Below are 17206 nucleotides of genomic sequence, written 5' to 3' on the forward strand. Positions count from 1 at the left end.
TGAAACAACCCAATGATTTTAAGTTGAAGGTAAGGAAGATCATGTATGTTGATTGCGAAGAGTTTATATGGGTTGAAGAAAGCTCCAAGGTAGTGGTACAAGAAGTTTGAGTCTGTTATGTGTGATCCAAGATACCAGAAGACTACTTCAGATTATTGGGTATTTGTTATAAAAAAATTCTAACGATGACTTCATTATCCTATTGTTATTTATTGATGATATGCTTGTTGTAGGGAAAAATATTTTTTACATTAACATGTTAAAGAAGCAATTGGGAGAGTCAGTTTCCATGAAAGACATGGGAGAAACTAAATAAATTCTTGGTATTAGAATGATGCGTGACAGAAAAGAGAAGAAACTTTGGATGTCACAAAAATATTATATCGAAAGAGTGTTGTAAAGATTTAAAATGGAAAGTTCTAAGGCGGTAAGTACTCCCCTCGCTACTTATTTTAAATTGAGTTCTAATCAAAGTCTCTCAAGTGAAGATGAAACATTTGATATGAAATGTGTTCCTTATGCATCTGTTATGGGTAGTTTGATGTATGCAATGGTATGTACAAGACCAGATATAACACATGTTGTTGGTACAGTCAGTAGATTTTTGTCAAATCCATGTAGAGAACATTGGAATGCTGTAAAATGGATTTTAAGGTATCTTCGCAGTACTACTTCAGCGAGACTTTATTTTGGAGGATATAAGCCTACTCTAGTGGGGTACTCTGAATCAAATTCCAGAAAGTCCACTTCGGGCTACATGACTAAATTTGCAGGGGGAGCTGTAACTTGGCAGTCAAGATTGCAAAAGTGTGTATCACTATCTATTATAGAGGTTGAGTTCATCGCAATTACTGAAGCATGCAAAGAGTTACTTCGGTTGAAGATTTTTTTACAGGAGCTTGGTTTTGTTCAAGACAAATATGTGTTATTTGTGGATAGTCAAAGTGCGATTCATCTTGGTAAGAATCTGACTTTTTATAAAAGGTCCAAACATATTAATGTGAGATATCATTGTATACATGATGTTTTGGATGGTAAGTTGTTGGAGTTAGTTAAAGTTCATAAAATGATAATGGTTCTAATATGATTACTAAATCATTACCAAGAGGGAAATTTGAATCTTGTTGTGATATCGCCGGTTTGGTGATTTCCTCCACATAGCTGTGAAAGGGAGATTTATTCGGTTTGGGCTCTATTCTTATGTGAAAAAAGATCCAAATATGATTAAGTCATTTGTCTCACTTATTTAAGTGGGTAGGATAAATTTAGGGTTGAGAGAGATTGATAGAAAATAAGGATTCAAAAAATAGAAAATAGGAGAGAAATTCATTTCTGTTTTTCTGCAACGAGTCTCAATAAATCGACGATCCCCAATTCGTTAACCGTCGGATCAAATTCGAATTTGGAGGGCAGGTTCGTAACAGATGTATCTAACTTTTGACTATTCAGAATTTTTTTTAAAAAAAGTATAAGATGAGAGTTATCTGTTTCGCACTGAAGTTGCAGATTTACAAAAATTTTCAGGTTTTTTATTCTTATTTGTAAACTAGTTTGCCTTGTGATTTGCGGTTGTTAGCACTAGTTTGTGAATCACTTTAAGACTCTTTTGTACCCTTAATTGATTATAGTGGAGTTATTTCTTTGGTCTGGACGACTCGTGATTTTTACTCTCATATTGAAGGGTTTTCCACGTTAAAAATATCGGTGTTCTTTTGTGCATTTATTTGTTTGATTTTCCGTCTTTTATTTGTTGTTGATCCTTAAGGTTCCTACAAGTCTGAGGAATTTTATAACCGTTGTGTATTTGTTTGTTATCGTGTCTTAATTTCCCATCACTTATTGCACCATTACTATCGTAATTAATCGAAACACAACCAAGTTTTAAATCATAGTCTAATAATTGTTACTACCAGCGGCTACATATTCAACCTCGGCGGTAAAAAGAGTTATGATATGTTACTACTTATTATACCTAGAAACTAAATAGCTTCCACCTCTAACTAAATTATCTATTGGGATTTCTACTAGGGTGTTCATGAGTATGAGTCAATCCGCGAAACCACTCACCCAATCCTTATTTTTACCTAACTCAATCATGTACGGCTCCAACCTGAACCAACCCATTCAAACCCGTCGGTATTTGATTTGGATAACAAGTTTGAAAATTTAAAATCGTCAACCCGTGAATCAAACCCATTGACATGCCATGCCATTTTTATTTTATTTTTTTGTAAATTATTTATCATAATCCTTAAAATGCATATATATATTTTGTTAATATAATTATAAATTTTATTAATGGTAAAAACTTAAGTCTAAATCAAATTCTTTTATTCAAAGAGAAATACATTTTATCCTTTATATTATATTTTATATAATTTGTATTTATTTTTGGATTTGATTTGAATTATGAAAGAGTTTTTAGACATTAAACGATACATTTTATTTAAATTAAATACTAAAATTCTATGATATTTTAATGTTTTTGTAAAATAAATATATTAATTAAATTTATATTTTATTTAAAAATTAAAATTATATTTAGTGGATGACCCGTAAATTCAACTCAACTCAATCCATTGATGAACGGATTAGTTTAGTTCAAATTTAATCTTAGAAATACGAATTGAACACTCAACCCAAATAAAAAATTAATTAAATTGAATATTAAATTTAATAAAATTAGATCCAACCCAATCCGCCTAACGTCTCTAATTTCTTATCATGTCTTATACTTAAAAGTCTTGGTCTTTACCTTTGAAAAAAATGCATCTTTTCATTTTCTTCGATCCCTACACATCATAAATATACAGCAATGTATATGGAAAATTGTAACCAGAAATTTTCTCACATTTGTCTGAAGAAAAGTATCAATTACTACAAAACAAGAGTCAATATGTAAGAAACTCTGATAAGACATACTTGTTTGCTTCTTCTCCATCTTATATCAATGCTAAATTTTATGCTATTTTTCCTATAAAGCAAAGGATAATCAATTGGTACATCCAACATCATCAAGTAAAAAAGTAAATAATTTTGCAACAAAGTGCAAGTGTAACATTATGCTTATAAACAGTTAGTAAATAAAATATATTTATGATTGGAAAAATATTATTGTTTTAAAACTTAGAAAGAATTAATTATTTTGTGATTTTTTTTTTGTACTAATGAGTATGATATTCAGTGATCAATGACAATAATAAATGAGTAATTCTATATTATACAAAATATTTGAAAATGAAAAGTAAGAATGCACATCTGTTAATGTTTTAGAGCATAATTTTCAATTTAATTTAATTTTTTAAAATAAGAATTAAAGGATATTGGTTATAATAAGTGGTTGATATTTATTTTTAATAATTATTTTTCATAATAAATTTCAGATATTTAATATTCTTTTAACTAAACTTAAAAAATTGTGGAGTGATAAAAGAGCCTTGAATTTAAGCCGATGAGTCAATTAATTTTTTTTTAGATAAAATCGTTATTAGAGGTGGCAAAACGGATCTGATTCGTTATGTATATCAGTTTTATCCGCACTAGGGGCAAGGATTTGTGGTCCACACCTTCTAATGTGTTGGGACCCCGTCTTCTTTTTTGCGTGCTTTTGCAAACGCAGACATTAACATAAATTCTGACATATTTAGATATAAAAGGTGCAGTGTCTTCGAGCACGCTCCGTCTCACACTCACTTTCTTGCAGATGTGACAAAGTTTTAGGTCCGCACTATCAATTATATTTGTTCTGTCCCGTCCCATTTTTTTTCAGACTTTTGTGTCACATGCTTAAACGGGACGGATAAGTTCGTTTGTCTCGGGATGAACAAGTTCGTTTATCACCCTTAATCGCAACCAATTCAATAGAGTGTTGAAAAATAATAGAGTCTGAACTTATTGTGTTGTTCACAAGTTTTTTTTTCAAAAATTCAATTATGATATGTTTAAAATAGAGAGTATAATATGTTTAAAATTTTTAAAAATTTCCAACCGATCTCCTCTTGTGAACACAATTAATGTTATTATAATTTTGATTTAATCTTTCAATTTCATTGTCTTCCTCTTAAAGGATCCTCCTCCTTTAAGAATTAATATTTTTGATGAATTATGATATCACTAAAATTCTAACCACACAAATTATCCCTACTCAAGTGGTTGAAGAAAAGTATTCCAACCATAAAACAAGAGCATGCAAATACTCAATTTTCTTATTTGCTTCTTCTGAATGCTATATAAACGCAGGATAATCAGTTGCTACTTCCAACATCACCAAGCTTTAAAAAAAAAGAATTTCTCTAAATGAAATCCTTACTTTTTGTATTGCCTTATTTTTCCCATCACTTGTTCTTGTTGCTACTTTTTCATTTTACTTCCAAATCTTTCTCACTATGTAACCCCCATGATAGCTCTGCATTGTTACAATTCAAGAACTCACTTAAACACGAAGATTGGTCTGGATCTTACTTCCAGCAATCTGCAAGGTGAGTTACATCCCAATAGCACTCTCTTCAAACTTAGACACCTTCAACAACTCAACTTGGCTTTTAATTATTTTTCCTTCTCTTCATTACCCGTAAGTATTGGCGATCTAGTCAGTCTCACACATCTAAATCTATCAAATTGTCTCCTTGGAGCTGATATTCCTTCACAAATCTCTCATTTATCAAAATTAGTATCACTTGATCTTAGTAGAAATTCTGTCATGGATCTCAATCCCTTGACATGGAAGAAATTCATTCATAATGCTACTAATTTAGGTGAGCTTAATCTTGATTATGTGGATATGAGTTCAATAGAAGTGAGCTCTTTGTCTATGCTAAAGAATTTATCATCCTCTTTGGTTTCTCTTAGTCTAAGAGGCACTGGGTTGCAAGGATATTTGTCAAGTGACATTCTCACATTACCTAATCTTCAAACACTCGATTTGTCATTTAACAAATATCTTAGTGCTCAACTTCCAAAGTCCAACTGGAGCAATCCTCTTAGGTACTTGGACCTCTCCTACAGTACTTTCTCAGGTGAAATTCCTTATTCCATAGGCCAGTTGATGTCTCTTACACACTTGAACCTTGCTGGAAACAATTTTGAGGGTGAGATCCCATCATTACTTTCAAAACTTACAAACCTCATTTCCTTAGATCTTGGATATAATAAATTTAGTGGTAACATTTCAAATGTTTTTGAAAATTTAATCAAATTAGAATATTTAGATCTTTCCAGGAATAAACTAGTTGGCCCAATTCCACGTAAAATCGCAAATCATTCAAAATTGACCATTCTGTATTTAAGAGATAACATGTTAAATGGAACAATTCCACATTGGTGTATTATTTGGCTTCTTTGTTACATTTGGACCTCAGTGACAATCACCTCACAGGATTCATTGGTAACTTCTCAACTCATTCATTAAAAGATTTGTCTCTCTCTAATAACAACTTACATGGTCATTTTCCAAATTCAATATTTAAACTCCAAAATCTTACTCGCTTAGGTTTGTCATCAACAAACTTGAGTGGTGTTGTGCATTTTCACCAATTTTTAACATTTAAAAATCTAAATTTCCTCAATCTTTCGCACAATAGTGCTCTTTCTATCAACATTGATGGCAAAGCTAAAACCCTCCCACCTCACTTTCAATACTTATCATCAACTAACAGTAATCGTTTTCCTAAATTCCTGGCACCACTACCCGGTTTAAGAGTATTAGATCTCTCTAATAACAACATTCAGGGGAGAATTTCCAAATGGTTTCAAAAGAAGCTCTTAAACTCATGGAAGAACATTGAACACATTGATCTTAGTTTCAACAAGTTGCAAGGAGATCTTCCAATTCCACCCTATGGCATTCAATACCTTTTACTCTCAAATAACAACTTCACAGGAGACATTGCTATGTCATTGTGCAATGCAAGTTCCTTGCAAGTTCTCAATTTGGCTCATAACAATCTAACAGGCAAAATACCAGAATGTTTGGGAACATTTCCTCTTCTTTCTATATTGGATATGCAAATGAACAACTTCTATGGAAGCATTCCAAGAACCTTTTCCAAGGAAAATTATTTTGTGACAATAAAGTTGAATGACAATCAATTGGAAGGACCACTACCACGCTCTTTGGCTCATTGCACAAGCCTTGAAATTTTGGACCTTGGAGACAACAAAATAGAAGATGCATTTCCAAGTTGGCTTGAAACTCTACAAGTGTTACAAGTACTCCGTCTACGATCAAATAAACTTCATGGTAAAATCACATGTTGTAGCACTGAGCATTCGTTCTCTAAGTTGAGAATTTTTGACATCTCTCATAACAATTTAAGTGGACCCTTGCCAACATCATGCATCAACAACTTTCAAGGAATGATGAATGTGAATGACAGTCAAATTGGTCCGCAGTATATAGGTAACGAGTATTACTATATTGACTCTGTCGTGGTTGTAATGAAAGGTTTTTCTATGGAGCTAACCAGGATATTGACTACTTTCACGACAATTGATTTATCAAACAACATGTTTGAAGGAGAAATTCCTCATGAAATTGGAGAATTAATTTCTCTAAAAGGTCTCAACCTTTCAAACAATGAAATCACAGGCAATATTCCTCAATCTTTGAGTAATTTGAGAAATTTAGAGTGGTTGGATCTCTCAAAGAACCAATTGATAGGTGAAATTCCTGCAACTTTGACAAATTTGACTTTTCTCTCTATCTTAAACCTTTCACAAAACCATCTTGAGGGAATCATACCTAAAGGTAACCAGTTTGATACATTTGAAAGTAGTTCCTATGATGGAAATGCAATGTTATGTGGATTCCCGTTGTCTAAATCATGTGTAAATGAGGAAGATCTATTAGATTTAATTATTAGATTTAATTCATATTTAAGTTTGTTAGATATTAGATTTAAATATTAGATTTGATTCATATTTAAGTTTGTTAGATATTAGATTTAAATATTAGATTTGATTCATATTTAAGTTTGTTAGAAGCTTATAAATAGGGTGTCAATCATTGTAACTTTTAATCCTTTTTGTAGCCGTCATTCTCTTAATAGAATATTTCCATTCTTTCTTTATTCTACCTTTGCACCAACAATTGGTATCTAGAGCTCCGGTTCGGATTCATTGGGAAACACGGGAAACACGAGTGAACGTGAGGTCTTGTGTGTTTGATTTTGATTCTTAGATTCGTGTTGAATCTTGAACAAAATCTGATCAGAATTTTAATTCTGTGGGTTGGGAAACACTGTGTGAGAAATCTGAGTGTACTGTGCAAGGTAGAAAGATGAACGGAAACGGCAACATGAACACCAAACTTCCAGTATTTGACGGTAAAAACTGGAATCGTTGGATGATCCAAATGCGTGTACTGTTCGGTGCTCAAGATGTTCTAGATCTTGTCACTGATGGTTATGTTCCGGTAGCAGCAGATGCGACGGATGAACAGAAAAACACGCAGAAGGAAGTAAGGAAGAAGGATCAGAAAGCATTGTTCTTCATTCATCAATGTGTTGATGTAAATGTGTTTGAGAAGATTGCAGATTCAACGACAGCAAAGGCTGCGTGGGACACACTGGTTAGATGTTATGGTGGTGACGCATCAGTGAAGAAGGTGAAGCTTCAGTCCTTGAGAAAGCAATATGAGAATCTCAACATGAAGAATAATGAGAAAGTTTCTGAATACATCTCCAGAGTGATTCTGATCACTAATGAGATGAAAGCGTGTGGAGAAACTCTTTCTGAAGAAACAATCATGGAGAAGGTATTGAGATCCCTTACCTCTCAATTTGATTACATTGTGGTAGCAATAGAACATTCCAAGGATCTGAGCACAATGAGAATTGAAGAGCTGCAGAGCAGTCTAGAAGCGCAAGAGTTGCGTTTGACTGAAAGAACTTCTGAAAGGGAAGTAGAGCAGCAGGCTCTGAAAGCAACTTCTGATAGGAGGTATCAGAAGCAGTCAGAAGCCAGGAGAAGATCTGATGGTGGTCAGAAGTCAGAAAGCTCAACCTCTGATAAACAAAAGAATGCTCAGAAGGGAAAAGAGAAGTATGACAAGAAGAAAATCCAATGTTACTGCTGTAAGAAGTTCGGTCATTTTGCTAGAGACTGTTGGTCAAACAAGGAGAGAAAATCAGAAGAAGCAAATATAGCCAGAAGTTCTGATGACGAATCTGTGCTATTGATGGCCTCTGAATCTGATAATATGGACCTGATAGACTGGTGGTATATGGACACTGGCTGCTCAAATCATCTTACTGGAAACAAGAAATGGCTGGTTGACTTTGACTCTGAAAAGAGGACAAAGATCAGATGTGCTGATGACAAATATCTTAATGCAGAAGGTATGGGAAATGTCAGAGTGACTCTGAACAATGGGAAAACAGCATTGATTCAGAACGTGTGGTATGTACCTGGCATCAGAAGCAATCTGATGAGTGTGGGACAATTAATTGAGAAAGGTTTTTCAGTTACCATGAAAGACAATCTTCTGAAGTTGTATGACTGCAATCAAAAGTTGATTATGGAGTCAGAACAGGGAAGGAATAGAACATTCAAGGTGAATGTCAGAACTGCAGACTCAGAATGTCTTAGTGCAACAAGTGCTGAGAAGGAGAGTGAGCTGTGGCACAGAAGATTTGGTCATTTGAATTTCAGAAGCTTAAAACATCTGAATTCAAAGAAGTTGGTACATGGAATTCCTGCAATTAAGAAGCCTGAAAAATCATGCAAAGTTTGCATGGAAGGAAAACAACCACGATTGCCATTTGCGTCAGAAACTGCTCCAAGAGCAAAACATGCCTTGGGAGTTGTACATTCTGATGTGTGTGGTCCATTTCCAGTAGCATCGATTGGAGGGAATAAATACTTTGTGTTATTTGTTGATGAATTCACAAGAATGACATGGGTATCCCTTATTAAGTTTAAACACGAGGTGTTTGATGAATTCAAGAAGTTCAGAATGAAGGCTGAGAATCAGAGTGGTCAGAAGTTGAAGATTCTTAGAACTGACGGTGGAGGTGAGTATAACTCCAAAGAGTTCCAGAAGTTCTGTGAGGAGAATGGAATTGAGCATGAGGTTACTGCTCCCTATACCCCTCAACACAATGGTCTTGCTGAAAGAAGAAACCGCACTTTGCTTGATATGGTGAGAAGCATGCTAAAGGAGAAGAAGCTTCCTCAGAAGCTCTGGGGAGAAGCTGTTGCCACCGCAACGTATGTACTCAACCGATGTCCTACGAAGAAGTTGAAGGAAATAGTTCCAATACAGAAGTGGACTGGAGATAAGCAAAGTGTTAGTCATCTGAAGGTGTTTGGTTCTGTTTGCTATAAACATGTTCCAGAAGCCAGAAGACAGAAGCTGGATGATAGAAGCAAAGTGATGATTCTGATAGGGTACCACAGTACAGGTGCATACAAGCTCTATTGTCCAGAAACCAATAAAATTGAATTCAGCAGAGATGTGATTGTGAAGGAATCAGAAGTTTGGAATTGGGATAAGTCTCAATCTGATTCTGATGTTAGAACTTCTGAAGAAAGGTCAGAGTTAAGAATTTCTGAAGACATTGATTCTGATTCTGATAGTGATTCTGACTCTGGAGAAGACTCTGAAGATGAAGGTGACTCTGATGATTCAGACTCTGATGACCCAGACTCTGATGGTAATCCAGACTCTGGTGGCAATTCAGACTCTGGGAATATGCCAGACCCTGAAGATGGTCAAAGCTCTGGAGGAAGTCAACCATCTGAAGCTAGAAACTCTGAAGCTCAAGACTCTGAACAAGTTCAGAGACCAAAAAGAATAAGAAACATCCCCAGAAGATATGCAGAATTTGACATGCTGAAAGACACTGAAGTAGACTCTGAAGGAGAAGTTATTCAGTGTGCCATGTTAGTAGACTCTGAACCCATAAGTACAGAAGAGGCTCTTAAGCAGAAGCTCTGGCTGAAGGCCATGAAAGAAGAACTTGATGCTATAGAGAGAAACAAGACTGGAAGTTCTGAACAAGAGATAGCCAAGTTCAAGAAAGTTCTGATGAATGAATTCAAAATGACTGATCTAGGCAAAATGACATACTTTCTAGGGATGGAATTCAGATACTCTGAGAAAGGTATTATTTTGCATCAGCTCAAGTATGAATTAGAACTTCTGAAGAGATTTGAACTGGAGAATTGTAAGATTGCTGTCACACCTTCGGATACAAATCAGAAACTGGATTCTGACTCTGATGGAAAGGATGTGGACGCTACAACCTTCAAACAGTTGGTTGGTTCTCTGAGGTATTTGTGCAATACCGGACCTGATATTTGCTATTCAGTTGGGATGGTTAGTAGGTTCATGAGTAAACCTAAGTGGTCCCATTACCAAGCTGCAGTCAGGATTCTGAGGTATATCAAGGGAACTCTGAAGTATGGAGTATTATTTCCTTCTGGAAGAAAGGATGAGTCAGAACTTCTGAGTTATTCAGATTCTGATTGGTGTGGAGACAGAGTTGACAGAAGAAGTACGTCTGGGTACTTATTCAAATTTCTGGGAGGTCCCATTTCTTGGTGTTCCAAGAAGCAACCTGTTGTGGCGTTGTCAACTTGTGAAGCTGAATATATTGCAGGTGCTGTTACTGCATGCCAAGCTGTGTGGATTTTGAATCTATTGCAGGATCTGAAGATTAAAGTAAACAAACCTCTGAAGCTGATGATTGACAACAAGTCTGCAATCAATCTTGCCAGAAACCCAGTGTTGCATGGGAGAAGCAAGCACATTGAGACCAAGTATCATTTTCTGAGACATCAAGTTCAGAGGGGAGTGTTAGAAGTTGTACACTGCAGCACTCAGAAGCAGTTGGCAGATGTCCTGACGAAAGCTATCAAGACTGATCAATTTCTCAGATTAAGGGATGGAATTGGTGTTACAAGTTTTGATGGAATATGAATTAAGGGATGGTATTAGATTTAATTATTAGATTTAATTCATATTTAAGTTTGTTAGATATTAGATTTAAATATTAGATTTGATTCATATTTAAGTTTGTTAGATATTAGATTTAAATATTAGATTTGATTCATATTTAAGTTTGTTAGAAGCTTATAAATAGGGTGTCAATCATTGTAACTTTTAATCCTTTTTGTAGCCGTCATTCTCTTAATAGAATATTTCCATTCTTTCTTTATTCTACCTTTGCACCAACAAGATCAACCACCAATGTCAACATCAAAAGATGAAGAGGAATCAGGATTTGGATGGAAAGCAGTAGCAACAGGATATGTCTTTGGGGCAATATTTGGATTGTTGTTTGGGTATAATGTGTTCTTCCTTGGGAAACTCCAATGGCTTGTAAGATTTTTTGAACGTATGTTTAAGGTAAGACTTAAAAGAACACACAAGAGAGTCGGTGGAAATCGCAGATGAATTAATTAGTTTGATGAAGTTGTTTTTAAATATAAAGATATGAATTGTTTCAAGTTTGAACTTTTATGTTTCAGTAATGTAGCCTTGTCTCTTTTAAGTCTACACTATCAATTATGTTTATCCTATTCTATCCCATTTTTTTTGAACTTTTGTGAGACAAACTTAAACAAGATGAATATGTCCGTTTATCACCTCTAATCGCAACCACGTCAATAGAGTGTAAAAAACAATATAGTCAAGTAACAAGTAATTGTGTATAAAATATATATATGAAGAAATATATAAAGAAATGTGCATTAAATAAATGTGCATTAATATAACACACAAAAACAACGCTATACTTGATAAAGTCAAGCACATAATCAAAGAAATAAGGCTAGTTAGAGAAATATAAAATTAAGGGTCATCCTAATCAATGATCAGTTAAAAATTTCAAATAAAGAAAAACACTATAGGTTTAGTTCATTAAATACATATAAAATTATTTTAAAAGTTAATTATTTATGTTTTAATTTCATTGAATACATATTTTAAAAAAATATATATATTATTAATTTCTTAAAAATATCCAACTTACCTTTTTAATCTTTTAACCAGTATCGGAAACGTTCTCCTAAAATTAAAATGCATAAAATTTAATCAAATCAAAGAAGTTTTATTATAATAAATAAAAATAAATGTAATATATTCACAAGTGTTGGTCTCTTAAAAATATATTTTCGTATGCCTCACTTAAAATAGACGGTATAATATGTTTAAAAGTTAGTTTTAAAAAATTTCAACTAATCGCCTCTTGTGAACACAATTAATGTTATTATTATTTCATTTATTATTTTGATTTATCCAACTCTTATTTTTATCCAATTCAATCATCTACGGCTCCAACCAACCCATTTAAATACGTTGGTATTTGGTTTGGATAACAAATTTGAAATTTTAAAATCGTGAATCCGCGAACTCAATCCAATGACATGTCATGCTATTTTTATTTTATTTTTTATAAACTATTTATCATAATCCTTACAATGCATATATATTTTTATTAATATAATTAAAAAATTTATTAATGATAAACACTTAAGTCTAAATCAAATTATTTTATTTAAAGACAGATACATCTTACCATTTATATTATATTTTATATAATTTGTATTTGTTTTTGGATTTGATTTGAATTGTGAAAGAGATTTTAGACATTAAACCATACATTTATTTAAATTAAATACTAAAATTTTATAATTTTATAATATTTTTGTAAAATAAATGTGTTAATTAAATTTATATTTTATTTAAAAGTTAAAATTATATTTAGTGGATGATCTGTAAATCCAACTCAATCCAAACCATTTAATGAGCGGGTTGGTTTATTTTGGATTTAATCTTTAAAAACACAGATTTAATAAAATTAGATCCAACATAATCCATCAACACCCCTAATTTCTTATCCTTCGTTTACTTAAAGGTCTTGTGGGAAGAATGCAACTTTTCATTTTCTCTTGTCCCTACACATCTTAAATATACACCAAAGATTTCTATGGAATATATATGGAAAATTGCATATTAGAATTTTTTTTCTTCACATTTGGCTGTAAAAAAGTATCCACTATTTGGGGTGACAAAACGGGCCGAGCCCAAACGACCGGTCCGCGCACCCGCCAAAAAATGACAGACTAGATTGGGATTTTGTGTCCGCCTACCCGTTTCGCCCGCCTCGTCAAAACAAAAATACTCGCGGGCGGAATACATAATGGGGCAGGGTTGGCCCGCTAGCCCGTTAAAAAAATAGAAAAAAAAAACTACCTAAAAAATGTCCATGACCCATTTTGAAGAAAAAAAGCATATGACCCAATAATAATATCCATTAAAAAGAAGGTTCAACTTGTTCTAAGAGTGCATCTAATATTCTTGACCTTGATGATTAGAATTTAGTTTTAGAATGCTTCACTCTTATTTTGTTAGGCAATGTTATTATGGTTTTGGTTGGTTAAACTTAAACTTTGATGTTGTACTTAATACTTATTATGGTTTTGATTGGTTGAACTTAAACTTTGGTTGCTTGATGGTTAAAAGTTAATGGTTGCTTGATGGTTTAACTTAAATATTTATTTTGGTTGGTTGAAACTTGAAAGTTAATACTTGATAATGATTCTACTTCTATTTTAGGTAAATACTTGTAGAAGGTTCTAATTTTGATTGAAGTGTAATACTTTGATGATTTTAGTCTTTTGCCATTTATACTTTCTAGTTGTTGGTTTGATGTTTTCTTATTGAAATGTAAAAAAAAATAGTCTTTTAATTTCTTTAAAAAATAAAAAAAAAATAAAGGTGGACAAACCCGCCGCCCGTCAACCCGCCACCTTGGTGGGGCGGGCTAGATTTTCATACCTATTTCAACTTGGCGGGCATGTCCATCCCACTTCTTTTTTGGTGGGCTTTAGGCGGGGCGGGACGGGCAACCTATTTTGCCACCCGTAACTACTACAAAACAAAGAGCATCAACTATGATAAGAAATATACTTGTTTGCTTCTTCTCCATCTTATATCAATGCTAAATTTTATTCTATTTTTCTTATAAAGCAAAGGATAATCAATTGGTACATCCAACATCATCAAGTAAAAAAGTAAATAATTTTGCAACAAAGTGCAAGTGTAACATTATACTTATAAACAGTTAGTAAATAAAATATATTTATGATTGAAAAAATATTGTTGTTTTAAAAATTAGAAAGAATTAATTATTTTATGATTTTCTTTTTTTTACTAATGAGTCTGAAATTTAGTGATCAATGGCAATAAATAAATGAGTAATTTTATATTATACGAAACATTTGAAAATGAAAATTAAGAATGCACACTTGTTAATGTTTTAGGGCATAATTTTCAATTTAATTTAAATTTTTAAAATAAGAATTAAGGGATATTGGTGATAATAAGTGGTTGATATTTATTTTTAATAATTATTTTTTATAATAAATTTCAAATATTTAATATTCTTATAACTATATTTAAAAAAATTATGGAGTGATAAAAGAGTCTTGAATTTAAACCGACGAGTCAATTAAATTTTTTAGATAAAATTGTAATTAGAGGTGGAAAAACGGGTTAGATTCGTTGTGCATATCAGTTTTACCCGCACTTTAGTGCACGAAGGGGCAAAGATTTGTAAGCCCACACCTTCTAATGTGTTGGGACCACCCCGTCTTCTTTTTTGAGTGCTTTTGCGAATGCGGACATTAACATAAATTCTGATATTTAGACATAAAAGGTGCAAAGCCTGCTAGCACACTTCGTCTCGTACTCACATTCTTGCGGACGTGGGAAAATTTTAGGTCCGCACTATCAATTAGATTTGTCCTATCTCGTCGCGTTTTTTTCCAAAATTTTGTGACACGGACTTAAACGGGACAGACACGTTTGTTTGCCACCCTTAATCGCAACCAATTCAATAGAGTGCTGAAAAATACTATAGTATGAACTTATTGTGTTCTTCACAAGCTTTTTCCAAAAATTCAAATTTTATTTATGAACAAATAATTGTGTATTAATACATACACACAAAAAAAGAAAAGAAATTTAAAAAAGCGCTACAAATGACAGAAAAATTTATGAAGAAATAAATATGCATTAATATAACATAAAAAACCAACGCTATCATTGACGAAGTCAATACACATAATAAAAGAAATGATAATCCTAACTTGTATTCTAAGGGTACAAATTAAAAAAATTGTGTCTCTATGATATTTGTTGTAACTCATACCACCTTCTTCGTTAGAGTTACACCTCGGTGACAACCACCTCACAGGATTCATCGATGACTTCTCAACTCATTCTTTGGAATATTTGATTCTCTCTAATAACAAAATACCCTTTTAACAACATATGGACCTTCATAATTTGGAGTCCACTTGCCCCTGTTGTCTGTACCGGGAGGAAGGATCCTCTTCAAAACTAAGTCACCTATCTGATAGCTTCGAGGACGCACTTTCTGATCAAAGGTCTTCTTCATCCTTCTCTGATATAGTTGTCCATGGCACACAGCTGCTAATCGCTTTTCCTCAATTAAATTTAACTCATCAAGCCTGGCTTGAACCCACTCAGCCTCGTCAAGTTTTACATCCATCATCACCCTCAAAGAAGGGATTTCAACTTCTACTGGCAAGACTGCATCCATGCCATATACAAGTGAGAACGGAGTTGCCCCGGTTGACGTACGCACTGAGGTACGATACCCATGCAAAGCGAAAGGCAACATCTCATGCCAATCCTTATACGTCACAACCATCTTTTGCACAATCTTCTTAATGTTCTTGTTTGCCGCCTCTACAGCACCATTCATCTTTGGTCTGTAAGGAGAAGAATTGTGGTGTTCGATCTTAAAGTCTTTGCAAAGCTCTTTCATCATCTTATTATTGAGATTCGAACCATTATCAGTGATGATTCTCTCAGGAACCCCATAACGACAGATAATTTCTTTCTTAATGAATCGAGCAACCACTTGTCTGGTAACGTTGGCATAGGAAGTTGCTTCCACCCACTTGGTGAAGTAATCAATCGCGACTAGGATGAAGCGGTGTCCATTAGAAGCAGTAGGTTCAACCTTTCCAATCATATCGATGCCCCACATCGCGAATGGCCAAGGAGAATTCATAATATTCAGATGGTTTGGTGGTACATGCACTTTATCTGCATAGATCTGACATTTGTGGCACTTCCGAGCGTCATTTTCCAAACTCAATAATTGAACTTCAAAATCTTACTTACTTAGATTTGTCATCAACAAACTTGTGTGGTGTTATGCATTTTCACCAATTTTTAACATTTAAAAATCTATATTTCCTCAATCTTTCGCACAATAGTGCTCTTTCTATCAACATTGATGGAAAAGCTAAAACCCTCCCACCTCACTTTCAATATTGACTACTTTAACAACAATTGATTTATCAAACAACATGTTTGATGGAGAAATTCCTCATGACATTGGAGGATTAATTTCTCTGAAAGGTCTCCACCTTTCAAACAATGAAATCACAGGCAATATTCCTCAATCTTTGAGTAATTTGAGAAATTTAGAGTGGTTGGATCTCTCAAAGAACCAATTGATAGGTGAAATTCCTACAACTTTGACAAGTTTGACTTTTCTCTCTATCTTAAACCTTTCAGAAAACCACCTAGAAGGAATCATACCTACAGGTAAACAATTTTATACATTTGGAAATGGTTCATATGAAGGAAATACAATGTTGTGTGGAATCCCTTTATCTAAATCATGTAAAAATGATGAAGATCAGCTACCACATTCACCATCAAAAGAGGAATCAGGATTTGGATGGAAAGCAGTAGAAACAGGATATGTCTGTGGGGCAATATTTGGGTTTCTATTGGGATACAATGTATTTTTCTTCGAGAAACCTCAATGGCTTAACATAAGATTGAAGAGAAGATGCAACAGAGAAATTCACAGAAGAATGAATTAATTTGATGTCAATGTTTTCAAATACAAAGACATGAATTGTTTGAAGTTTCAACTTTTTTGTTTCAGTAATGTAGCCTTTTATCTTTGAATATCAATATGATTGCTTATGTTATTTATCTTTATGATTCTGTGAGTGCATAAACTTTCTAAATGTCCTTAACTTTTGAAGAATGTGTTAAATTATTGTATATGAAACCATATCCTTAATTTGTGAATAAATCTTAATTGATATTTGAATATTTCATGGTATTAATTTAACTTTCATGGTATTAATTTAACTAGTTAGATGGTTTTACATAAAGATGTATTTTAAAGGATTGGAAAGTAAATGA

General features: G+C 33.4%; 1 protein-coding gene across 1 annotated transcript in view; it reads left to right on the forward strand.

Annotated features, from left to right (window-relative positions):
- The first annotated feature begins 4274 nt into the window (after window positions 1–4274).
- Window positions 4275–17206, forward strand: part of LOC127117983 (receptor-like protein 7) — a 34061-nt gene continuing 21129 nt past the window's right edge. The window contains exon 1 of the mRNA XM_051048111.1: window positions 4275–5122. Coding sequence (XP_050904068.1) covers window positions 4397–5122 — 726 coding nt within the window. The 5' untranslated portion in view covers window positions 4275–4396. The remainder of the gene's footprint in view (window positions 5123–17206) is intronic.

The sequence above is a fragment of the Lathyrus oleraceus genome, chromosome 2, assembly GCF_024323335.1.
Source record: "Lathyrus oleraceus cultivar Zhongwan6 chromosome 2, CAAS_Psat_ZW6_1.0, whole genome shotgun sequence".
Classification (NCBI taxonomy): Eukaryota; Viridiplantae; Streptophyta; class Magnoliopsida; order Fabales; family Fabaceae; genus Lathyrus; species Lathyrus oleraceus.